Below are 26,565 nucleotides of genomic sequence, written 5' to 3'. Positions count from 1 at the left end.
ACAGTCTTTCCCAGGTAGAGCAAGTCCAGGGATCCACAACAGGAGTGCTGGCCAGCTCCCAACTGTCCTGGGGAGAAACTGAGGAAAGAGGAAGGAAGGACACCAAGAGCTCCTTCCATGGCTCCCCAAAGCTGCTCTTTCTTGACTCAGCACCTGCCCAGCAAATGCAGCCCTTCAACCATCCTCCGCAGCTCTAAGGAAGCAGGCTGTTTTTAAGTTCCCTTTGCTGCCACTGTCCGGCGTACATTGGAATAGTGGCTACTCTCAAAGTTGGGCCACCAGTGATCCAAAGCAGCTAGTCAAAGGCCACAGCTGGACCACACTGCTAAGCCCTCCCACTCCCCCTCCCCCCCAATCTTGGAGCACTGGATTTTTATGCCCCTTTCTGGTGCTAGGAAGCTATGCCAGGGCTGGACTCCCCATTGCTTGCCATGAGAGTGGGTGGTGAGCAACAGTAACCACCCAGCAGAGAGAGCAATTTACTATATTTACCCGTAATTTACCAGCCTCTTCCTCCTGCTCTTCTCTGAATGCTGCACACTTCTACTGGACTCTGGAGTTTCAAAATAATTGATCATGACAGTTCCTGCCTGTTTAATAGCTGTTCTGGTGGAGGAACTGATTCCTGGAGCTTCCTACTCTACCATCTTCCCACCATCCCACCCTGGATTTTTTAAGTTTTAGCAAGCAAGGAAGAAAACTCCACGTTCCTGAGTGAACGTAAATTCAGAATGAGAGTTGGTTAAGTTGGCTCTGCAGGAAGTAGGATCAGAGGCAGTTCTGAACCCACTAACAACTAAGAGCTTAGTTTTTAAAAGATGAGGCTTAGGGCTATACAAAACATGAAAGGAACTGAGCACCCTGCCCAAAGCCAGAACCTTTAAAAAGAACTGTGAATCCAGGTGAATGAAAACCAGAACAACTTCACCCTCTGACAGGAGAGTGGGTGAGTTTTAAAAAAACAAAACTCTTCCTTATATGAAATCAAACCTATAACTTATATGGGTATGCAGTCCAAATATAACACATATTTTGTAGGGAAAAGCCCAAGTGGAGAAACACAAGAATTGTCCCTGACCTGATGATATTTCTGGGTTCTGGCAGAAACAAATGCAAGTCACTATGGAGGGATACATAACAATCCACTCCACACAAAATTCCAACAGGAAAAATAAGCCCCACTGAAGATAAGATCACAATGAAAATCTACAAGTGAAGAAAATATCTAAAATGAGCAAGAATAAGCAGATTCAGTAAATAACAGAATTAGCCTCCATTGAAGTAAAGTTACTGGAACAATAATCTAATATATTGTAAGATAAGTATATTCAAAATGATTAATGAGATTAAAGAATACAAACCAGAAAAAAAGAATAAAAGCTGTGATAGAGGGAAGCGGACTTGGCCCAGTGGTTGGGGCATCCATCTACCACATGGGAGGTCCGCGGTTCAAACCCCCGGCCTCATTGACCCGTGTGGAGCTGGCCCATGTGTAGTGCTGATGTGTGCAAGGAGTGCCCTGCCCCACAGGGGTTTCCCCCGTGTAGGGGAGCCCCACGCGCAAGGAGTGTGCCCCATAAGGAGAGCCGCCCAATGCGAAGGAAAGTGCAGCCTGCCCAGGAATGGCACCACACACACGGAGAGCTGACACAACAAGATGACGCAACAAAAAGAAACACAGATTCCCATGCCACTGACAACAAAAGAAGCGGACAAAGAAGACACAGCAAATAGACACAGAGAACAGACAACCGGGGAGGGGCGGGTGAGGGAAGAGAAATAAATAAATAAATCTTTAAAAAAAAATTAACAGAGCCTTAAAAATAATTTAGGAAAGGATGTGTTGTAAAAGTATATTGTCAATCTACTTTTCATTACCCAAAATTATGTCAATTCATAATGCTAAATAAATCTAAAGTATGAGAGTAAAAAGTCACCTTCCATGTATAAGCAGGTTCTGTGTTTTATCCTGTGGGTATGTTTTCTTCAACACTATCTTTTGAAAATGGGCCATTAAGGAGACATAACGATGTTCATTCTCCTAAGTTTCATTCAACTTTACTTAGGATTGAATACACATGAAATGTGCTTTTAATGCATAAAAATCACAATGGATAGCAACAAAGGACTTGGGGTGGGGGTTAAAGGAGAATCTGATAATTCATATTGTGATTATTTTGCACATTGAGGAATGATAATTCACAGTTCTGAAACCTCAAGAGTTCCTGAGATACCTTGCTGATACTCCTCCACCCCCAAACCAATTGATTACTTTTTCACACATAAAACTAAATTAGTTACGGCAGCAAAAGATTTTGATAGCAATGAAAGTTTGTAAACTGTATTTCAATCTCTTCTACTTGTTCCCAAAGTGCAAGATGCAGTGTTCTCATAATCTTTCAGTAGTGCTTCTCCTGTAAATAATCCCTCATTTTGTTTGGCAAAGGCAGTTTCTAAATTAAGTCTATTCTGGTATACTGACATATAACAAAACAACACAGGTGCTGCAAAGAGTGCACCTGTGTGAACCGTGATACTGGATTGGTCAGTCTGACAGCGAAGTGGCAGATCCAGGCAACTGAGACCTTGATTAATAAAAAGTTCCATTTTCAGAGTCCCTGACTGGACGTTTGATTAGATCGACTACAGGAGTATGTCCTTCCATATCTGGCTGTTCATAAAAGCTAAATTACAGTTTGAGTGTTCTGTTCTAGCATAAAGCATTTTCCCATGCAAGCAAAAGCTCAAACTTAAAATATAAGGTCCATCAGAACTATTCTGAACAAGAAAAGAACCCTCTGGCACATGTGCTAGCTTCCCTTCTGCCTCCCAGCATGTGATTGATCCCCAGTACCACCCTTGTGTGCAAGTTTTTTCACTCCTCTGTAAGGCTTGGCACACCACAGGACCGTTACTTTGCACAGAGTCATAACCTTCACAACTCTAGGAGCGGGGGATCAAAATTCAAATGACACTGCACACTTTCAGACACATGGACACCTGTGCCAGCGATTCCACTGAAGTTCCTTTGCACTTGATTATTCTTCATTGGAAGTAGCAAAGGTGAGAGAGGAGGGGCATCATCGTGACTCACCCTGGGGCTCTGCAACATGACACCTGTGGCAGATCAACAAACTACTCACGGGTGGAGAAAGCTACCTGGGACAGCAACTAGGTCCTGGTCTACCTGACTCTCATCTTCTGGGAAAGAGCTCCCTCCCAATTGAGAAGGAACTGCAGAAACTTCCATGGGAGAAGAATGGTGATCTTTCCAGAGGATACATTCCCTCATCTAAAGTATTCCAATGTAATCCTGAGACATAAGTCCAATAACTACAGGCACATGTTCATCAAGGTGAAGATGCAAGTCTCCATTCTGAGATTCCAACTCTTTAAGGACTTACTTTGTCCTTGGCACATGGCTTCAGACTGAAAATGGTGGAAATCCTTTCCAACGCCATTCGGCACTGGACTTGGATTGAAAGAATGAACCAAGGCTTTGACCCTCACCTCCATTTTGATGCACCTTTCCTCAAAGCTGGTCGATTCAAGGGGCCACTGGGTAGGACTGTAGTGATGATAGGAGGGAAGTTGAGTGGATAGGTCTCTAAGCCCTGACGTCTTTAAAGACGGTGGTAGGTGTGGAGGAAGAGAAGGCGTCCTCATCGGCAGAGCTCCCAGAGCGCGAGCTGCCCTTAGCTTTCTGCTTCTGTTTTGCAGAAAGCCGCCTTTTTAACTACCCATGAAGCTGTCACTTCTTTAAAATCTATTTTCCACCTCTTTCATTTTCACTGTTGTTGTCACAGCTCACTATATCTTTCTTATTATTTTATTTTTGAAGAAGCTTGAGATTACATAAAAGTTACATGGAAAATATATACCTCAACCCTTCCCTCGCCCACACTTATCCTCATTAACAACATCTTTCATTACTGTGGTACATTTGTTACAACTGATGAACACATGTTGAAGCATTGCTACTAACCATGGTCTATAGTTTACATTACAGTTTACACTTTGTACCGCACAATTTTATAGGTTTTGACAAAATGTATCATGGCCTATATCCATCATTGCAATGTCATGCAGGACAATTCCAATGTTCCAAAAATGCCCCATATTACACCTATTCTTCCCTCTCCCTCCCCTCAGAACCTCTGGTGACCACTGCCTTTATATCGATATTACAAGTTTCTTCCATTCCTAGAATAATAATAGGTCTACTTTCATCCATAGTTGCATTCCCCACTTACGTTTGTTCATCCCTCAGTCTTGAGGATTTAGGGAGGTGATGCCCTCCCTGCTTCCAATCAAGAGGAGGCTTAGATCCCATGAGACAGATGAGTGGAACTGTTTTGCTTGCCTACTCTCTGTTTTTTGGGATGGGCATTGACCATCATCATCCTTTTGGTAGCCGTCTTGGGTGAGTCCAATGATCTGGCGAGTAGGTGTTGGCTGCAAATCTGCTGAGATTCAGGGCTCAACCAGCATATGAATAGACAAAAGATTTAAGGCTCTGGGACATGTATTTAATGGGTATATTGCTAACTATAGGTTCAAATAAAAGGGGCATAAGAACCATGTGTAGGAAAATTATAAATGCCTAAAAGAGCAGGTAAAGGAAGCTCTTGTTTTTCCCTCCTCTCCCTGGCAGGATTCAGTGATGCAAGTTATATATTCAGATTCCAGAAACCAATAGGCAGGACATAGTAAATGTATTCCTTGACTTGTGCCCTATCCAGAGCCTGGTAGTGACCTTACTTTTAAGGATTTTTTCTTACAATTTGTTAATCCTTCTCTTGTAACATTGCTTTCAAGCTTAACTGAGCACACTTCCTCCTTTTACTGCAGGTAATGCAATTTGGGTCCTGAAAGGATAAAGAGCATTCTTGAATCACATGCAGAAAAACTTCTGCTTGATTTGATTTAATCATTAAATATGTTCCTAAAAAAAGTTATATTCATAGAAAATTGTTGTATATTAAATATTCTCCAGTAGATTTCAACATTATGTCCTTGGGGGCAGGGGAAAAAAAACTAGCCCCAACCAATAATGATGACAGTGATCTCTAAAAAGCACCTGGAATTGATTGATTTGTAGAGTTTCTTCACGTAATTTTCCCACACTACCAATGAAAGAAATTAGTCAAGGAGAAACTAACATTTACTGAGTGCCTATTAAGTTTTGGTCTCTGTGCTAGAGACTTTAATAAATGCATTGTCTACTTTAATCCTTGCAACCACCCAGAGAAGTAGGTAGTATTATCCCCACTCTACATATGAGGAAATCAGAGCCTAAAGATATTAAGTAATTTTCCCAAAGCTGCATAGGTAGTAATTCAAACCAACCATCAAGTCTTTTCACAAGAAATGTATATAATTGCAAATCCCAGAGATAATGTGAGTTTTATTTTCAGTGCTCTGAGATTCCACAGAGCTTTAATACTTAAGCAACCATATAAGATTTAGCATTTGTTCTAAGTGGGAAAACTTAGAATTTTTAAAATATGACTAACTCTTTTAATGTACTGATCCTGACACCAACAAAGGTTTGTCGATCTAATGATTAACTAAATGGCAATATGAGATTTAAATAGCAAGATTAGAAGAAAACACAGTATTAGGAGAGAGTAACTGAAACCAAATCAAGGCAGCTCCACCTCTTATTGTCCTGTGACCTTGAGCAAATAGCTTCAACTTTGCAAGATGAAATTGTAGCAGGTGTAGTACCTAGCTCTCAGGACTGCTCTTGCCATTAAAAGTGAAAAGTCCATAGTAAGAATTCAAAATTTACTGTTATTATAAAGGATTTACAGCAGCGGCAGAAGCAATTTCTCCTATGATGTGAATTAAATTACATCAAATGCATAAACCTGCACATTCACCAAGTGAGAGTATACAGTGTGAGATTTGGGATTAGAACCTAGCATAGCTGGACTCCCAAAACTTTGCTGTGCCTCCCCGGAGAACCCATGACTTGTGAAAGCAGCTATTTCTAGAGATTGCTAACTACCTAAGTTTGACACTGGCATTGATCCAGGTGATGAAACTAAGAGATTCACTTCCTGCACCTGGCTAACCCTCCCATTGGATATCACCTCCTACCTGTACACATGTGACGTCATGAGCTGACAGACCGAAAACCCACAAGAGAGAAAAGACAGCAATCCTTGACCTGGCGAACAGAGCATAACTGAATCCACCCTTTGAAAAGGGAAACTAATGACAGCAGAGAGCAGATCACCTTTTAAAGGCTGTATTCTGCCCCAGCCCTGTCCTGGAACCAGGTGGCCAGCCAGAGAGGATTACCCTGGATGGTAGCATATGACTTTTATTATACTTACGTCAATGATTTTCTAACAAACAACAAAGTTGAATTATCTTTGTCTCCTGAGTCAAGATGTGTTATGGCGCATTGTTCCAAGATTTCACATCCCCTGGCTCATTCCTTTATTCCCTAAGTATAATACTAAATAAAATCTAAGCAGGCATCCTATGGTATTTCCTTATTCCTTCCTACCCCTGTCACTATCTACTGCCACCTCCTGCAAAGGATGTCACAACATGATCGTGTCCTTCCAAGTTAGTAACAACATAAAAATTCATCAGCTATGGTAACACATTATAGTGAGTATAACTAACGTGGCGGGTTTATAAATGGAATTGTGACTGAAAGGGGTATCTAGGGTCTAGGGATGTAAATGTCAATTGAAAGAAAGGTAGAAAATAATCTAGGGACTAAATAACAGTGAACCCAGAGTGGATAAGGATTGTGGTTTGTTTTTGTTTTTTTAAAGATTTATTTTATTTATTTCTCTCCCCTTCCCCCCCACCCCAGTTGTCTATTCTGTGTCTATTTGCTGTGTGTTCTTCTTTGTCTACTTCTGTTGTTGTCAGTGGCAGGGGAATCTGCGTTTCTTTTTGTTGTGTCATCTTGCTGTGTCAGCTCTCCATGTGTGTGGCGCCATTCTTGGGCAGGTTGCACTTTGACGCTGGGCGGCTCTCCTTATGGGGCACACTCCTTGCGTGTGGGGTTCCCCTACGTGGGGGGCACCCCTGCATGGCACAGCACTCCTTGTGCGCATCAGCACTGAGCATGGGTCAGCTCCACACAGGTCAAGGAGGCCTGGGGTTTGAACCGTGGACCTCCCATGTGGTAGACGGACGCCCTAACCACTGGACCAAGTTCACTTCCCAGGATTGTGGTTAATAGTACAAATACAGGGAAGTAGATATGGCTCAAGTGATAGAGCATCTGCCTACCATATGGGAGGACCCAGGTTCGATCCCTGGGGCCTCCTAGTGAAAAAGAAGAAGAAAAAGTGTGCCCGTGTGGTGAGCCAGTGCCTGTGCAAGTGCCCGTGTGGTGAGCCAGTGCCCATGCAAGTGAGTCACACAGCAAGATGATGACACATCAAAAGAGAGACAAGGGAGAGTCAAGGTGAAGCGCAGGAGAAACCAGGAACTGAGATGGCTCAGTTGACAGGGAACCTCTCTCCACATCAGAGGCCTGAAGGATCAAATCCTGGTGAATCCTAGAGGAGAGAAAATGAGAAAAGAAGACAACACAGACAGCAAAAACAGCAGGATAGGAGGAGGGGAAGGGAGAAAAATAAATAAAATAAATAAGCCTTTAAAAAAATAATAATACAAATACAAGAATGTTCTTCTATGAACTAGAACAAATGTATGTCACTATTACAAGGTGGTAAGAATATAGTGATACATGAGAAAATACAAATAATGCAACTTATGGACAATAATTAACAGCAATATTGTAATATCTTTGTATCAACATCAAAGATATCATCACTATATCAATGGTAAAGGTCAATAATGGGGTTATGAGATTTTTTCTTTTAGACTGTTTTACTGGGGCAATGACTGTAGAACTCTGCGATGAAAGTGAGAGTCACTGAGTATATACTTTGGATAGAATGCAGAAGACATAGTGAACCATGGGGTGGAAGATGAACTGTGGTTAACAGTTCAAATATGAATGTTCTCTCATGAACAATAACAAATGGACAACACTAATACATTGTGTTAATAGAGGGTGTATGGAAAAAATATACCAAGTGTAAGCTATCGTCCACAGTTAGTGATAATAATCTGATCATGTTCTTTCAAAATCTGTAACAAATGTTCCACACAATTTAAAGTGTTGGTGGAGAGGTAATGTAAGTGAATTCTGCACATGCACATTATACATGATTGTTTTGTAAGCTCACAACTTCTCTAATTAAAAAAATGGAAAAAATCATCTGATAATTTGACCTATAGACTATACTCACATAGCAGAATTAAAAGAATATCAGGCTCTTATTACATATAAAAATGGACTTAAATTTTATTTCATTGCCACTCTCATTATGTTTCTTTCTACTGTCATATAATCATCAACAGGGCATTCCAATTTAGCACTCTCTGGTCACTCATTCAACAATATTGTAGTGGTTATTATTTGCTGGGCACCAGCATGCCCCAGCCCTCATGTGAGATTCAGCTTAGTAACTAAGTCCTGAACTCTGAAGTCTGACTTCCTGGAGTCAAATTCTGGCTCTGATACTTAGCTGAGTGACCTTGGGTAAGTAACTTAAACTCTGAGTGTCTGTTTCTTCATCTATAATAATAGTGGTTATTTCATAGGGATTTGGGAAGGATTAAATGAGTTCATATTTATAAAGCAGTTAAAACTGTACCTAGTACATAGCAAATGTTATTTAAATGATAGTTAAATAAAGTGAAAAACTCATTTTAATGAGGAACTTAGGAAATACACAAATGAACAAGAAAACTATAGTCTAGTTGAGGGTACAAACACCAAGCTGACAAGGGGAGAAGAAAGAAAGGTTACTAGCTAAAAGGGTCAAGGAGTACCGTCACCAGAAGAAAGATTTACCTGCAGGTATCTATACTGCTCTCCTCTAGGATGAGCTATTTTGGGAGGTAGTGAGTTCTTATCACCAGCAGTGTTCATGCAGACACTGGACTGCCATTTGTTGAAGGATCAGTGGTAAGTCTGATGACTGCCTAACCTATGATTCCGTAAAAGCAGCTAATGGGACAAAGGGGACAGGGTGGGGAGCAGGGAGAGGCAACTGGTATTGTTTGAAATGCAGAGAGAGGCTGTACTATACACAAATCAGCATTACTTAGGTCAGTAAGTAAATGTGGGAAATTTAAATGATTACTAACATTTTGCAACTATATATATATTTTTTAATTTCTAAATATATATTCACGTTACACTGTAAAGGCACAGGTTCAGATGCTAGAAAAAGTGGACTCCAATTTCACGCATGAGTACAGTGCCCACTCTCTAAAGTTTATAAACCAAACCTAACATCAATGATGTGAATACACAGAAAGAAAAAAATAAATATTAAACTAGAAGTGCATGAATGACTCAAAAGGAAAAGGGCCATGGGGGTTCTATATCTAATTATCAAAGAGCAGAAGAGTTCATAAAAGAAAGGAATGAAGGAAGGGAAGAAAGGAGGGAAAGGATTAATGAAGTACACATGCGAAACAAGGGCCAAAAAGGATTAAAGCATGATCATCAAAACTTTCACGGTGATTATCTCTGGGTGAGAAGAATGCAGGTAATGGCAAAAGATATTCTCGTCCTAGAAGGCTCTTTCCTTAATAGGGGAAAGAAGCATTTCTAGAAATCCACCTTAAAGCCCGTTAGGCAAGAACTGCATCACAAGGTCATTCCTAGTTGCAAGGAAGCTTTTGAAAGTATCCCCCTTTCAAACTTCTGGTTAAACGACCTCCTCTTTTGTATGAATAAAAAGAAAGAGTGTCCTGTTGATTGTCTTTTGCATCCATATACTCCTCGTCATCCCCCACTGCCACCACTATTTTACAAGCCATCAAACTATCCCACCTGACTACTCCAACATCTCTGATTTCCTGATGGCCCCATCTTGTCCCCTCTACCATTCACACTTCATATTCAGCTAGAGATATTTTTAAATGCAAACTTTATTATGCCACCCCTTCTTCAATGGGTTAGGTTCACAAACCCTACCACGATCTATAAGCCAGCTGCCTGGCTTCGTCTCCTGCAGTGCTTCAGCTCACTCTCTACACTCTCTATGTGCCTCAAAACCCCTCAGCTTTCACAACTCAACACCTTTGCACGTGCTCTCCCCCCTAGGAAATGCTCACCCATTCCCCACCTGCTCATTTCTCCTCAGCTCCATGTCTCCATTTAAACGTTTTCATTGCATGCAAGCGTTATTTGTAAGGTGTTATTAAGTCAGTGGCACAAGACAGAAATATTCAAAGTTGCTGAACATAAATTTGGAGGAGTATTGTAAGGAAAAGAACTTTCATTTCACCTGTTACAAGAGATTCATTTATTGAGAAAATGCTGGCCCCTGTTAAGTAACTTGAGATGAGGAGCCATTTTGCAGTAATTTTTCCCTAAATTTATTTGTTCTTTCACCTCTTTGGCCAACAATATAGCAACCTAGCTCTACAACTTTCTCCTGGTGATGACATCTCAGATAAGGGCTTTTCTCAGGGATCCAATTTCTTCATCTTCAGCATGGTGGCACTATGATGACTTGTCCCGTCTTCATCTTGTCCTTTTGTTCCGTCCTGATGCTATAATTCAACATTTTTGCTCCAGAACCGATTCCAAAAACATAGATAACACGTCGTGTTCATATTATAAAATCTCAAAGAATCCAAAGCTGAGATATAAATATAAAGCATTCATATTTTAATACGGTTCATTCATTAAATACTCTTTTCATACTTTTCCTACTTATTCTATATTGTGGGCCATTTGAAGGTAGGCATTATACTTGGCAAAGCCTCAAAACAAAGATACTCAAAGATCAGTTCTTCAGAGGAGTTATGTGCATACAGGGCTCAAGGAACACCAAAACAGTACCTCAGGGATTTAAGTCCTCCCAAAGTACAACAGAGCATCCTGGAAGTCAAAGCACGCTGCACCTCTGCCTTCACTAGTGAACGTGCCCAACGTCAGTAGCTTTATTTCAAACTAATAAAAAGCACCGATATATCACTGGGAGCAGACGCCTCTTGCGCCTTGATGCTTGACTTCGTGCAGTCGCACAGGGCTATATTTAAATTCCCCAGGTGGGGTGACAGCTCACTGCACCTCCAGACCTGCCAGGAGGAAATTCACACGTTCACTTAGTCGTGTTAAGGGCCCTAAACTAACAGGATGAAGCGGTATAAAGTGGTGGTTAAAACCGCAGGAGCCAGCGTCAGATTTTGGGTTCACTCCCAGCTCTGCCACTTACTACTCTGCAACTCTGGGCAACCCTTTCAGCTTTCCGTCAACCCTTTCAGCTTTCCGTCGTAGGGTTTCCTCTCCTGACAATTGAGGATAATTAAAGTACCCACCCGCTAGGGTTGCTGTGAGGAGTAAATTGAGGAGTAAATTCAGAGAGAGCGCTCAGAACAGCGTCGGCCTGGCACACAGCGAGCTGGTTAACGTTTCAGCGTTCCAGGCCAAGGGCACCTGAAACTCTCAGCCACACTTCGCCTGAATATGAAACAGCTCCAGTGAGTTGCAAAACTTGGGAGCCCACGAGCTGACTGCGGGCGGGGAAGGGAGGGGAAAAAAGAAACTGAGGTGGGCGGCAGTGGGGGAGCTGCGGCGACGCATATTCAGCGGAGCCCACCCAGCATCTTGGTCTCCTTTGCCTGCAGCCTCCGCCACCGTTTCTCCCCGAGGGGAAGGTCCGGCGCGCGGCGCAGCACAATCTTTCTCCAATCAGACACCCCAAGGCTGGCGCCATGTCTGCGACCAGATCCAATCTCGTTCTCGGGAGGGCGGGAACGCGAAATTCCCACCTGCACCTGTGGCGGCCTCTAGGAATATTTTTTTTTCTCCCCGCTGCCCCGGGGTTCTGGTTTCTCAAAGCACTTGGCGAATAACCAGCAGGTGGGCAGAGGGCCCTTCCCGCGCCGAGAACGGACGCGTAGGAAGGTCCAGTACGCCAGAGTGACCAGCCCAGGTCCTATCTCTTGGCGACTCCCGTGGGCGCTAGCAGGGAAGAGGGACCCGTCCGACTCCTAAAGTCCACTAACGAGGAGCGCCTGCGTCGGCGTTCACCTGGGGGAGCGAGCCTGGCACTCCCTGGCCGCTCCGCCTTCCGGCCGGAGCCGACCCGCACCGCGGGAAGTTGGCGGCGCCAGGGGAGACCGCAGCTGCCCTCGGCTCGAGCTGTGCTGCGGCGGCTCCTCGCTCGCCTGGGAGTCCCCGCTGCCTGGCACCCCTTCTAGAAGCTCGATCTCCCCAGACTGTGCAGGGACTCGCCGCGCCTCGTGTACCCCCGCGCCTCGAGCGCGTCCCCTTTGTGTCTCTCCGTGGCGAGCGCCGCGCGGGGCGGCGGGGCCCTGGAACCCCCAAGCAGGTGAGCGATCCGGGGCGGTTCTGCGTGCGCCCGGTCAGAGCCTGGCGCCGAGGTGTCAAGCTAGGGATCTGCGCAGGGCCTCCCAGTCCTCAGCCTCCCCGCGCGGGGGGAGAAGGGCGCTCCAGAACTGCGCACCGCATAATGTTGATAACGAGTAAGAGCTTTTCCTTGCGCAATTCGCACACCACCTTTAGCGTGCACACAGCGTGGCCCAGTGTGGAGAAGAAAGTGTGGAGACAGAAAGCAGCATCCCGACACCCCCCAATCAGGAACTAGCTAGGAAGATGTTTTTCAGAAATGCAAAGTAGGAGAGAGGTTTGTTAAAAACGCAACTGCATACCGTGCCTGAGGGCGTGGGTGCCTTTTGTACTGAAAGAACTTTTGGACGATGTTTCTTCCATTGTTTTTAAGTGGCAGCCGGAGTGTGCCCTCGGGGCGTCCTGGGGAGGTGCCGGGGCCGCGGTTTCGGGGTGCATTCGAGGCCTCCATGCCGTCTCGGGTAGGCTCTCGGACTTCCTCCTCCCGGCGGTTCCGGGAGGAGAAGGTCCGACAGCGAATGTCGCTCAAGTTTCGCTCTCGAGCGAGCTGGCAAATCCCGGGGGCGCGCAGAGCGTGGGGTGGGACGGAGCCCCGAGGAAGCCTGGCAGTGACCCGGGCGCGTACGATCGCTGAGCCATAGTGATGGTAGTTTCCGAGAGAGCTGGCATGGAAAGTGGATCGAGGAGCGTCACTTACGATATCGGTGCCCTAAAGTGTGAATAAGCACTCTTTTCGCTTCGCGGAGGGGTTTTTAAAAGAGTGGAGCAAGAAGCAAATTAAAGTCCGCTTGGTTTGCGCTTCCCGGTTGCGCCCCCTCTCCTTTGGAGGAGAGTTTTTAATTTATAACCAAAAGATGTTTGCGTAGCATGGGCTGGATGGATCTCTTAACACAGAACTAAGAGAAGGGGACTTTCGTGGCTTGACCTCATCTCAACCTTTGGCGGCGGGGACTTCATAGAGACGCTCGGTCTCGGTGACCAAGGAAGAACAGAATGGCACTTTTCCAAGGAATCTAAGACTCCGAAAGTCACAGGGCAGAAGTTATGCACAAAGCGGAATTTAAGCAACAACAACATGAGCCTGTCCTTCGCTCTTACTTGCCCGAAGTATCGCATCGGAAAAGTATCTTAGAACACAAGTCTACGGACTAAAAACCTTTGGGGCTAAATTCCAGGAATGTTGGACAAGAGTCTGATACTCATCGTTCGCCACACATGGCGGGGGCGCGCCAGCTCCGAGCGCCCTCCTCCCAGGTGCGCATCCAAGGAGAGGCCGTTCTGGGTCCCGCGGGCCACCTGTGGGCGTCTGACGTACAGACAGAGAGGACTGGACATGCCGTCGTCTTTCGCCAAGACTGGTTAATCCAGATGACCGGGACCCTCCCTACAGCCCCTGGCGCGCTGACCTCTGCACTGCCCCTCTAGATAAAGGCAAAGGTTGCGACCTGGAGTTCCAAAGCGCGGACCGAACACCGAGTGGCAGCGCCCTGAAGACCACTCATCCTCCCGGAGCTGGGCATCTCCGCGTCGGACTCCGGTCACTCGGGTGCAGCGGGAGCACAGAGGAGGACACGGGATGGGGCGGCACGTAATTTCGAGAAACCCACTAACCACGTTTTGTTTTCTTCTCCAGAGCAGGGATCTGCCTGGGCTCCCATCCCACGTGGGAGAAGCCGGAGAAGGGGTGCAGTGGACCACGAGAAAGAGGGGCCCTTCCTCACCCGCAGCGTCCCGGAGGTCATGGCGGAGAGCAGCAGCGCAGGCGGCTCGGTCCCGTGGTGGAAATCGCTCACCCTCAGGAAGAAAAGCAAGGAAGCCACCGAGGGTGCGCAGCCTTCGGCCGAGCCTGCCGTGGGCGAGCTCACGTCCCCGGCGCCGCCCAGTCCCGACTGGACCAGCAGCTCCATGGAGAACCAGGACACCACCAATCTCTTCGGGAACCCCGGCGAGCCCTACAAGTTCTGCGTGGAGAAATTGGGCAACAGCCGCCGCAATTTGAAGATCTCCCGCTCTGGTCGCTTCAAGGAAAAGAGGAAGGTGCGTGCTTCGCTGCTCCCCGAGGGGATCAAATCTCCGGAGGAGGCCAGCTCCCCTGGTGACTCCCAAGAGGAGAGGCAGTAACCCGCGCGCTCTGGGACTTTCTCTTCCTGTCGCTCTTATCCACCCCCCCCCCCTCCCCCAGCTCTAAGTCTGAGTATTCTGACACACCCCTGTACTTGGCGTTTCAGCTCACCAAATTCAGAATATATATGCAAAGCTTCCACCACTTTATTTTTCTGGAAATTTAAGTATCAAGTGAGTTTTCAATATTTCATCACTCAAGGATGTATTAAATGTTTAGTTGTAAGAGAATATACCCGTAGAGAGGAAGTTGGTATGATTTTTCCCCCAAAAAGCTACTCTTGAACTCGAACTGCACGCTACCCCAAACAGGGATGGTGTGCGCTTGGACTCACTATTGGAAAGCAAATCAGAATGCTGTTTTTAATGCCTGAGAAATGCACTTTCAAACGAGTACTTCTGTAGATTTAGATTTCAAGAGAAGGGCTGGGGGAAAGAAGGAAGCATTCTTAAGTAAGAGCATTTGAAATAAGGCAGCATTACTTATAACATTGAATTACAAAACTGTATAATCTATTTTAGCTTTGCTTATTAAAATCATTGCTGAAAGACAAGGTGACTTTTTGTATTTTTTTCCATTGCAAGATTGAAACCCCTCATACTTAAAAGCAGACATGAAAAGTCCACGGTGACAGAGTAAATCATTTACCATGCGACATAACATCCACTCTTGGAAAGTTTCAAGGAAGATAGCATTTCCAGAAACCAGCAACACCCAGAATGGAACCACTTAGCCAGTTTTCCCTATTTACTAGCCACACTGGAGGAAGGGAGGATAAGGTACCCATCATTATCCTACATTCTCCTCTTTCTTCGGTGAATTTTCATAGAGTAGGTAAGTCACAATGCTAGTCATACATTCTTTTCAGTATCCATTGTTAACCTTAGTGACTGACAATTTTTCAAAACTACTCTAACAGAAGCACTGAACTCTTAGTTTGTGCAAAGCAGGCTTTCCCCCCAATGCTTTGCTTCAAAAGTTTATTTCTTTAGTCTGAAATAGGCATTTATCTAGTTTCAAAGCCTTTAACTCTACCAACCTGAAGATTCTTAACAAGAATCTACCTGTTTGCTTTTACTATGAACTTCAAGAAAAAGAGTAAATGAATACCACTCGCTTTCAGCAAATTACAAGAGAGTTATTGTAGTCCTTAAGAGGCACTGGGATCTTTTCCCACCACTATTCAGTTCATTTATAAACACCCAGAAATGCATAGGAGGGAAATTATGTTGATTAAAGTGTACATTTTTTAAGAGGGTTACAAGCAAGAAATTGGTGCTCCTGAATTTACTGGAGGAAGAGATAGTTTTTCATTTCTCTCAAATTAGTAATGTATAATATAGTGAAACATACAGTTTCTAAAGAAATTTCACAAAGAAACCTGATGAGGATGACTGATAAGGATTTAAATTAGTGAATCAAGGCCCTAGTTTGGGTACCAGAATAATAGAGTTTACCGTTTTACATGTGAGTTGCCACATACAAAAGAGCCTGCTCTAAATGAAATGATTTATGTGGGGACTATGAACATCTTACATTAAAGGACAATATTGGTTGGTTTTGTTTTAATCATGAAGAGACTTTTTTGGTTGTGTTTTTAGAACTGGGAAGTGGGTTGCAAACATCTCCCCATGGTGTTTCCAGAATGAGGAAAACTTGACGTTAATTTTAAATGGGTTTACCGTCTCTAGAAATGGATGAAGAGAAGAGTTGAGAACTTGGAGAACTTGGAGAACTTGAATCCAAGAAGAGCTTCCTGGTGAAGGAGGGACTGTGGGCTCGCAGAGCAGCGGGAGATTACAGAGCAGTGGTTGTCAAACTGGCTTGGGAACACCTTCATAAAATATTTTCATTTCATCTGCAGACAGTTATCAACATTAGAGTAGTTAACTATCCCAAAAGATTTTATTCCCAGAATATCAGATATTAAAACTGTGCCCATTTATAAAATTAAGCCTGCAATTGTATAATTTAAAAGTCTTATACTATCTCTTCCATCTGCAATTTTATTGTTTTGAAGAACTTTTTTTCTTAGAAATTCCTTCAAATTCACAATCCATTGGCATTTTTCCAGGTTCCACATCTAGTTTTGGATTCTGTCCAGGTCTATAATTGCAGCAGATCATCAATAGCAGAATATAGTAGTAGAGCTTATTACATGACATCTTTGCCCCACTGTTTGGAAAGAGGTTAACTATACTAATGGTAGTTATGACAGTGAGTAAAATTAGCAATCTGCTGTCCTGCTTTGTAATTATATAATACTAAACACTGATTTAATCCAAACACACTGAAATCAGAAACCAAGCAAAACTGGTGGAATAAAAAGATCATGAGTAAGAAGAGATAAGTTGACAAAGATAATTTGACAGTGTCCTGCTGGGCTTCATATACTTTATCAATGATTAATTGCATTCCCATTACATGTATACAGATTTTTTTTTAAGTTTTAACGTCAAGATAAATTATGATAATTAAAAGGCAAATGTTGAATTAAATTTGGATTTAATTAGGCTAGAGACCTTTATTTTCTTTAAATCCCATTATAAATGAAATTTCACTTACAAGTTTGGAAACCATTAAGAAAGAACATAGGGGATGGATGTGGCTTAAGCAGTTGAGTGCCCACCTCCCAAATGGGAGGTCCTGGATTTGGTTCCCGGTGCCTCCTGAAAAAAACCAAACAAGTAAAACAAATGATAACACCAACTCAGGGAAGCCAATGTGGCTCAGTGGTTGAGTGCCAGTTTTCCAGATGCAAGGTCCTGGGTTCAATTCCCAGCCCCGGGTACCTGAAAAAGTAATGCTGTTAATTCTTGCCCAAAAAATGTGACAAGAAAGGATGGAAATCTACTGGTGAACTTGCTTAATACTCTCATAAGCATGATAATTCTATGTACAGGGCAGCTTTTTCCTCAGTGATTCTCCTTGCAAAGTCAGTGGTATAGCAATGACTCGCTGCAGGTCACCCGAACACCCCTTTGTGCTTGCACTTCCATCGTTCATCCCATTCTGACTTGTATTTCAAGAGCAGGGACTATCTGGCATGGGCAGTTAGGAAATTCTCCTTCTTTAGAGCACAGAGAAATATTTTTTTGCTTTGAAACATAACATGAACTCAGCAACTCTGACCTGACCGAGTCCTTAGAAGGGAACCATAAGCCTAATGAACAGTAGCATTGGCTAAAGTTTTGTCAGAAATAGTTCTTTTTCTAAGATGCACAAAGAAGAAAATTCTGGAGCTTTGAAATGAATAAGAAAAGTGAACAGAAAGAATTTCAAATAAAAGGTGAACAGGAAAGGAATAAGTGAAAGAATGGACATTAATTTCCAAAGACCCAGAGATCTTATATGAAAAAGAAAAAGAGAGAGAGAATATTATTTTCCCCTAGCAGAGAAGTGTTGGCCAGACTGGAAACAAACACACAAAAAGCTAACTTGATAGGTAGAATAAGGGAAGGTAATCTTTTAGAAGTTTATTTTGGGAAGTGGATGTGGCTCAAGCGAATGGACTCCCACCTTCCACATGGGAGGTCTGTGGTTTGGTTCCCAATGCCTCCTGGAGAAGACAGAGAGCTGGCACGATGGACAGGTGTGGGGAGCTGACCTGATGACACAACAAGAGACACAAGAGGAAAAAACATAACAGGAGACACAATAAAGCAGAGAACAGAGGTGGCTTAAGCAATTAGTTGCCTCCCTCCCACATCAGAGGTCCTGGCTCAGTTCCCCATGCCTCCTAAAGAAACAAAAGAAGACAAAGAGACACAGCAAGTGCAAACAACAAGGGGGTCGGGAGAAATTAAAAAAATATATCTTTAAAAAAAAGTCTGATTCCTCGAGGATTTGATTTTAACTATTCAGAAATGTAGATGGTTCTTTCATGGGGTAATTTGAATTTATCTCCATGGCAAGTAGGAGGTGTGATGAGATATTTTACACTCTTGGGTCTCAACATACAGGTTCCTTGGATGAGGAACAAATGTGGACCCCAGGACAAGCTTTGTCATTGATAAGCTGGCTACCCCATTGCAGCATGGTTCTCCTCACCTTTTCCTGTAGGTACTCCCTGTCCCATTCTCACCTTGCCTCCCAGTTGGAATACGTGCATTCCCATGAAGCTCAGGGACATGGAAAAGGGGGTGCCAGGAGACACAAGGGCCTTCCCCTCCTCCTGCAGGCACAGTGTATTGACAATCACTTCGTCAGAAGATGGCCCTTCGAATTTGGGATGAGTGATGTTCACAGTGAGAAAAGATTATCGCTAATGAGATAGGACGTAAGGAAACTGCACTGGCCTTGCCTTAGAGAGGACAGGTGGCCATTTATATGGAAATGGTGATAGCTCTAGACCAGATAGCTAAGACTTAAATCAGGGCATAAGTGGCCCTTCCACATATTCAGGCCGAGGAACTCAGCTGTGCTTCTGTACCGAATTGTGCTGCAGATGATGAAATGATTGACTCTCAGTCAAGATGTCAGAGTTGTCACCCTAACCTCATGCCATGATAAAAACCACGAATGGAGTATCTTTATCTATGAGGTGTGTAGCAACACTGTTTACTCATGAGACAAAAATTTCTGGCCTTAAAACCAGAGGATTCAGGTTGAAGAAACACAAATTCCCTAGCCCTGTGAGGCTGACCCTATGCCTCTTCGTTGTTGCTTTTGTTGATACATGCCTTGCATTTATTTTGATCTATCCATTTCCCCTCTAGCTCTTTTTTCCTTTTCAACTTACTCTTTTTTAGAGAACTTGTGGGTTTACAGAACAATCATGCATAAAACACAGATTTCCTTATACCACCCTATTAACTCCTTGGGTTGGTACGGTACAATTGTTGCAACTGATGAAAAACACACTTTCATAATTGTACTGTTAACTATCTCTGTGCCCGTTCTGGAGGAATTTTCCTCACATTCCCAAGTACCCTGGATTATTAACTTCTTCTCAGGAGCCAGTCAAAAAACATAACTGTTGACTCATAACCTACAAGGAATGCTATGGAGAGCTCCTACAGTTTTCCTAGGTGCTTGATCATAGTCCTCTCTGACTTACTCTTGAACAAGACTTAGAAGACCTCTGTGTCAGTTTGCTCTTCTGTAAAATGAGGGAGTGGAATCTATATTAATACTTTAAAGGCCTCTTTTAGTATCTTCTATTTTGAGCAACTGGATGTAATAGTTAACTTGTATAAAATGTTCATTGTTTACTTTAAAATGCAAAGGCGCCAGCCGTCTAGTTCCTATTGCTAGGTGAGGAGTAGGGAGGGGAAGCTCAGGTGTAAACTGTGATAAGGAGGCTACCACCACCTTACCACATCTGGCTCAATAATTAGGTTGATGCTGCTATCTCAGAACATCAAGCTTCATGATTCATGTTCAAAATCTAATTACAGTAAGGATATCTTAGTGTAGCATATTAGCCTTCAAAAAGTATACTTTCACACCTATTATCTCATTGTTTCTTATAACTAGCCTTTGGGTTCCAAAATCCTACCTATCCACCTAATTCCCTACTCTTGTTTAGATTTATTTTTCCCATTCCCATTAGTGTTATCTTAGTCAAGAATCCATCATCTCCAGGAGCAAGGGCCTGGAGACAATCATTTCTTAACACTTCTCCACACTCTGTTTAAAACCCTGCAGGAGCTCCCCATCACCTGAGGATGTGGTCCAAACTCCTCCACAAAGCCCAGGATCCAATGTCCAACCATTCCATATGACTTACAGTTCCCCTGGAGGAGCTGTGCTTTCCCTTCCTGAAGGCTTTTGTCTATATTGTTGCCTCTGCTTGGCATATTCTTTCCTTATTGCCTGCCTAGAAAATCTTGAATCAGTCTTGAAGAGTCTTCTCCCATGTAACTGTCATGGCTCTTCTACCCCAAAATAAGGCTAATCACTGTTGGAACACGTCTATGAGTAGTGAATTAGCTTGTGTTGTCCACCATCATTGCAGTATTCCCTATGTGTGATCATGTGTCTCTTTCAGTTGGGGAGCTCAGGGAATTTCAAGGGTCTCCTTGCATTCTCCATGCACCTTCATGAACTTCTGGCTAGTCTGCATGGACATTCAAGTGATTGGGAATGTGAACCCCCTGGAGAGCAGGTGCAGCTAGAATGTAGCTCTTGTTAGGGCCACACTCTTTCCTCCTCTGGCTAAGCAGGCTTGTCTGACTGTAGCAAAATTTCTGAGGGTTGTGTATTAGTTGGACTCCAGTTGGGAGGAAGAAACGGTACAGCAATTTGAGCAGGAAGCAGTTCGTATAAAGAACTATTACTTGTACAGGGAATTGGAGCAATGAGGGATTGATTAGTAAGAAAACTCAAATAACTGAAAGAATATTGAATTCCCATCCCGGAGAGCTCTGCCCCATTCTCTAATGGAATAGCAAGAAACCCCTGAGTACAGGGGCAATGATTAGTGAAGGAGGATGGTCCATTGATGGGCCCTTAATACTGATGACTCTATTTATGGACCTTTACTCTTGAAACTGAAACTTAACCTACTAGTATAGGGTCCCTAAGAGTTACCTCCTGAGAGCCTCCTTGTTGCTCAAATGTGGCATCTCTCTAAGCCGAACTCAGCATATGTAATAAATGTATTACTTTCCCCTGCATGGGACATGACTCTCTGGGATGAGCCTCCCTGGCATCAAGGGATTATTATCAAGCACCAACTTTCAATGCAACTGGAAAAAGACCTTGACCAAAAAGGGGGAAAGTAAAGACAAATTCGTTTATATGGCTAAGAGACTTCAAAGTGAGTCGGGAGGTCATTCCAGAGGTTACGCTTATACGTGTCTCAGCAGGTTCTCATTAACTGCCAAAGTAAATACTACGTCAAATAGTGGGGCTCATGAGGGCTCTGGAAACATCCAGACACTATAGTCAGGGTAGATAGCTCAAGAGTTTGCTGCCTTGCCAGTGGGCTCTATTTTGGAATTTATGCTTCCCCTTGTGACAGAGTTGTACTCAGTTGTGGTTTCCCTAAACATGGCTCTTCTGACCCTTCTATTTGAACCTATAATTAGTACTAGGGTTGATAGGTGTACACAAGAGTCTAAAACCTTTGGGCTGTCCATGTGCCAGCCTGGCCCTCAGCCTCAATGGAATTGCAACACCTACTCTCCAGTTCATTGGACTCACCAAGAACAACTAACAAGGAGATGATGATGGGCAGCAATGATCCCAAGGAACCAAGAGAGTCTACAACTTCAAACAAGAGAGTCCCAACCATCTGCCCCATGGGATTGAAGCCCCCTCTCAGTTAGAGGTGGAGTAGGCATCACCACCCCAGAATCCTGAGGATTGGGGAATGAACTATGGACTAAAATAGACTTACTGGTATTGAACTATAAACTTATTGTGATTCTAGCAATGGGAGAAATTATATTATTGATGTGGAATTAGTGGCCCCTGGAGGTTGTGAGGGCAGGGAGAGGGAAAAATAGGTGAAATATGAGGACATTTTTAGGACTTGGGAATTCTCCTGAATGACATTACAATGACAGATACAGGCTATTGCATATCTTGCCATAACCTACAATATTGTGCAGGAGAGTATAAACTACAGTGTAAACTATAATCCATGCTTAGAGGCCATGCTCCAAAATGTTTTCATCAATTGTAATGAATGTACCACACTAATGAAGGATATTGTTATTGTGGGAAAATGAGGGAGATGTAGGGAGCAGGGCATATGAGAATCCCCTCTATTTTAAATGTAACATTTATGTCATCTAAATATCTTTCAAAAAATTAAAACTAAAAATATATTCAAAAAATTTTAAACATATATAGGACAAACATCTCTAAAGAGTGCCACTCTCTCTGGTGCTGGGCTAGAGTAGAGTGCTCAGGACTAAGAACCAAACCTTGTTGGTGTGGCCCTGGCTCACTGATTGGCAGAGATGTTGTGAAACTTGCTGGAAACGCACCTGTGAAACTGATTATTATATGCCAGTTGGCACCACAACACTGATACTACGTGCTTTGAACCTCATGAATAAAAAATATCACAGGAAACATCATTGTTTTAATACGGTTTGGGAGATGGGAATTTGTGTTTCTGTGGGATGGGCTCTATCAGTTCAAAGAGGGCAGTTGCTTTTATGGAAGTTAAAAAAAAATGGGGGGGCCCTTCCACTGTGAAAGGGCCCTTGTGCTAAAAAGAACCTATACAGCTTTATACAGCACCCATGAGTCCATGAATAGATGGAGCTAAACCCTAAAGTTGATGAGATTCAGTAAAGGACACAACAGCCCAGGTTCTAGACCCACTTCTCTAACCGCTAGTTGTGTGGGTTCAGGAAAATCACTTGCCTTCTCTAGACTTTAATTTTTTAATGTCTTTACAATCTACTCTTATATTAAGAAGCACACTAGATATACCCCCAAATAATTGAAAACAGGTACTTGAACAGATATTTGTACACCAATGTTCATAGCAACACTATTCACAATATCCAAAAGGTGAAAACAACCCAACTGTCCATCTACAAATGAACAGATAAATAAAATGTAATATATCCATACAATGGAATAGTCAGCCATAATAAGGAATGTGCTGGTACATGCTACAATGTAGAAGAACCTTGACAACCATGTTGAGGGAAATAAGCCAGACACAAAAGGACAAATATTGTATGACTGCACTTACATGATATACTTAGAATGAGAAAATTCATAGAGACAGGTATAGATTAGAGGTTACCAGGGGCCAGGGGGGAGAAGAATTGGGAGTTATTGCTTATTAGGTGCAATGTTTCTATTGGGGTGCTGGAAAAGTTTGGTAATGGATGGTGGTGTGGATGGCACAACACTGTAAGTGTAATCGATATCACTGAATTGTACACATGAAAGGGGTTAAAATGGGAAAACGTGTGGTATATATATCACTACAATAAAAATAATGATAATAAAAAAGACTAGACCCTAAAAATACATGCCACAAATTCCAGAGCACGATCACATTCAACATGGTACCCCTTGCCATTGGCACAATAATTTTCCTGGCTGGGACCAGATCCACCAATACCAGCTCTTCCAGCTAACTTGAAATTTCTCCTTTGTATATACTACAAAAGAGACGAAACTCCTGCTCTTCCTTTATACTTTAACAGACAGATGCTCCAGAAAGAGCCCCAAAATGGAGTTTAGTACATGTCGTCTGTGCTTCTGCAGTATGCTGCACCGATTCCTGGCTTATCCCAGGGACACTATTGTCACTCCCCTGCAGATGAGAACTCTTAAAAGGCAGGAATGCCCCTGTTGGTTCACCTGTGGCCAGGACAGTGCCTAACACAAGTACTCAGTAACTATTGATTGAGTAAATGAGGATTTAAGTCAAATTTCTTGCAGAAGAAACAGAATAGCATAGCAGTGAAGAGTGAGGGCTCTGAAGTCAGATGGATTAGTTTCAAACCCTGGCTTTGCCATTTCCTAGCTATGTGACCCTGTGCAAGCTATGCAGCCTAGCTGTGCTTTCATTTCTACACCTTTAAAAATAATTGCACCCAATGTGTTGGTTTGTTATGAAGATTGCATGAAAAGTATACAAAACTGCCCTCTATGCATGATAAACCCTTAATAAATATTAACTCTCATCATCATCAAAATTTGCTTCTACTTAACGTAATATTTTGGGTGGAGGGAGGAAGTTGGAAGGTAGAAGATGGTTTGCCTCAGACCCCACACACTCTAATGTGGATCCTGAGGTTCAGAAATTCAAGGCCTTAACCTGTATGATAAGAGGCACCAAATCCAGAGAAGCTCGGGCCAACTCACTCTGATAGCCGATTGTAATCAGAAACCGCCTTCATTTTTAGAATCATTTACATGTTAGGGATGAGAAAAGCCACATGTATAATTCAGCTTCTCTGTCTAGAATGAAGAGTTGTTCTTAGCATTCAACTACAGTCTTACCGTGGCAGTCTGCAGAGGTGTGATTTTCTTTTAACTGCTAACCTGTTTTTCTTATCATGTTACTAATGCAAATCCATCACCAACCCTTTGGAAAATATCACATAAAATTTTCTCATAGCTCCACCACCCAGAGTAAGTAATTTTGAGAGATTTTTCTTCCTGTAATGTTTCTATGCATATATTATATGTATGAGTTTGTGAGTGTGTGTTTAAAAATTCTGGGATAAGGGCTTTTCGATATGATTTCACAATTTGGTGCCCACTTACTCTCATTTCCCCATATTCCTTCAATCAGAATATTACAGCTGGACAGAGAACAGAAGGGAAGAACTGATTAGCAACAGCAGAAAATGATAAAGGCCTGATGGCTACTTCCTCCCTTTGAGCCAAACCCTAAGCGACCGCTCTGCAGCACTTGAACCTGTTGACAAATCTCTCCTACCTCCTGCTCTCCCACCAGCCTCTCCTGGATTTCCTCCTCCTCTCGGGCTTTTCTTTCTTCAGGGTTCCTTGCTTTGGGAAGTGACACCCAATTGCTCAAGCCAGGAAAGGAGAAGTCCTTGTTGGCTCCTCCTTCTCCCTCACCTACTCCTGCATTTCATCAAGTTCATCAGCCTTGTTCCTTATTTTTAATAAACTTCCAAATCTGTCCACTTCCCTCCATCTCCTCTCCACAAATGCAGTCCAAACCACTGTTTTCTCTTGCCCATCACTGCTGTTTCCTCTCTCTTGGTTCACTCTGATCCCCATTGTAATCTGTTCTCTGACCCACCTGAAACTGACCTGAAATTTAAAAATTTAGTTGGTCACCTTTTTTTAATGGAAAGCTAAACTGAACATCTTCTCTCTCCGTTTAAACTCCTCTGATGAGGTAAGGCCCTCAAGACGAAGTCTGGAAACATGAAAGGTGCCCCGAGGGCCCTTGCAATCTACCTCTGCCCACTGAGGCAGCTTTCTCCTGACTTCCCTCCAAACACTCTCTGTTCCACACAAATCCGAGTCCTTTCAGTTCCTTGATCACCATTCTCTCTTCCATGTCCAGGTCTTGGAATATATTCGGCCCACTGCCTGGAAACACTTCAGGGCATCAAGTTTTCCAAGAGCCCAAGAGCTTGGTGAACCTCTATATTGCCCGTTTTTCAGACTTTCATTAATGAGGACACCTGCTGCTTGAGCAGCCAGACCTAAAGGGAACTTTGGAGACGTTACCTTCCCTCTCTGGCTCAGCTTTCCTTTGTCAGTAAATGGAGATGATGCTATCATGCCATGGTGGTGGTGTATGAACTACGTACACACAAAAGCTTATCTCAGAGAGGTAAACTGCACAGCCCACAGTAAGCTCACAGCAATGTTAGTTGCTTTTTATTCTTACTCTGGAGTAATGGGTTGAGGTCAACCTGAAGGAATTAGTTCAGTGGTTTCCTTTATAATCTGGAATTTGAAGCCTCCCACTTCCAGAGGATCCCAAGAAGTCTGCTTTTTTTTTTTTTTTAATGCCCTTGCTTCAAAATCTCAAGGACAAGTGGACACGGGGGAGGGTTTAGGAGAGGGGGAAGAAGAAAGAAACCCAGGCCCGGGGCATGACGAGGAAGGACAGAGGGATTCTGAGCTGCCACCTTTTTGTTCAAAAATTTACCCTGAGCCTGGAATTTAGGGATTGCCTTTAAAATGTTACCAGATCCCCCGAAGTGGGAAGTGAAATAGGGGAAGAAAGAGGCAATCAGCCTGGTGGAGAAATGCAATGGTGAGTTTCAGGAATGCCTAAGCCTGGCTCAGGGAACCTATGGGGACATCACTTTATCAACAATAAAATCTTGAGAACCCTGGGAATGACTATTCTCCGTGCATTTCTGATCCTCAGGGACAAGAGAACATCAAGGGAACAGCTTCATTGCTCATAGTCCACATGGCTTACTCATGCTGTATTGATACAACATATCACAATACAGTGTATTAACACACGCTGTATTCTGTATTAATGCAGGAGGCAGGATTTAAGTTGGGGCGACTTTTGCAGAGTCAATGACAGAATTCAAGGCTTCAGGTAGCTCACTGGCAGTTCACTGGAAGGTTT

General features: G+C 43.4%; 1 protein-coding gene and 1 pseudogene across 2 annotated transcripts; one reads left to right on the top strand and one right to left on the bottom strand.

Moving 5' to 3' along the window:
* Positions 1–2,399: 2,399 nt before the first annotated feature.
* LOC101439832 (suppressor of cytokine signaling 6-like) lies at positions 2,400–8,980 on the bottom strand (annotated as a pseudogene).
* Positions 8,981–13,870: 4,890 nt separating this feature from the next.
* PRR15 (proline rich 15) lies at positions 13,871–15,117 on the top strand. Of its 2 annotated transcripts, none has more exons than XM_004456590.5 (2): positions 13,871–13,979; positions 14,076–15,117. In XM_004456590.5, the coding sequence occupies exon 2, from the start codon at positions 14,183–14,185 to the stop codon at positions 14,561–14,563; it is 381 nt and encodes a 126-aa protein (XP_004456647.1). In that variant the 5' UTR covers positions 13,871–13,979; positions 14,076–14,182; the 3' UTR covers positions 14,564–15,117. The 2 variants fall into 2 exon arrangements, with proteins under 2 accessions (XP_004456647.1, XP_012379905.1); XM_012524451.4 differs by having other exon boundaries at positions 13,884–13,988.
* The last annotated feature ends 11,448 nt before the right edge of the window (positions 15,118–26,565 follow it).

This window comes from Dasypus novemcinctus, chromosome 5 (assembly GCF_030445035.2).
Source record: "Dasypus novemcinctus isolate mDasNov1 chromosome 5, mDasNov1.1.hap2, whole genome shotgun sequence".
Lineage (NCBI taxonomy): Eukaryota > Metazoa > Chordata > Mammalia > Cingulata > Dasypodidae > Dasypus > Dasypus novemcinctus.
Note: the sequence above shows the minus strand (reverse complement) of the source record. Positions and strands in the feature narration are given on the sequence as shown.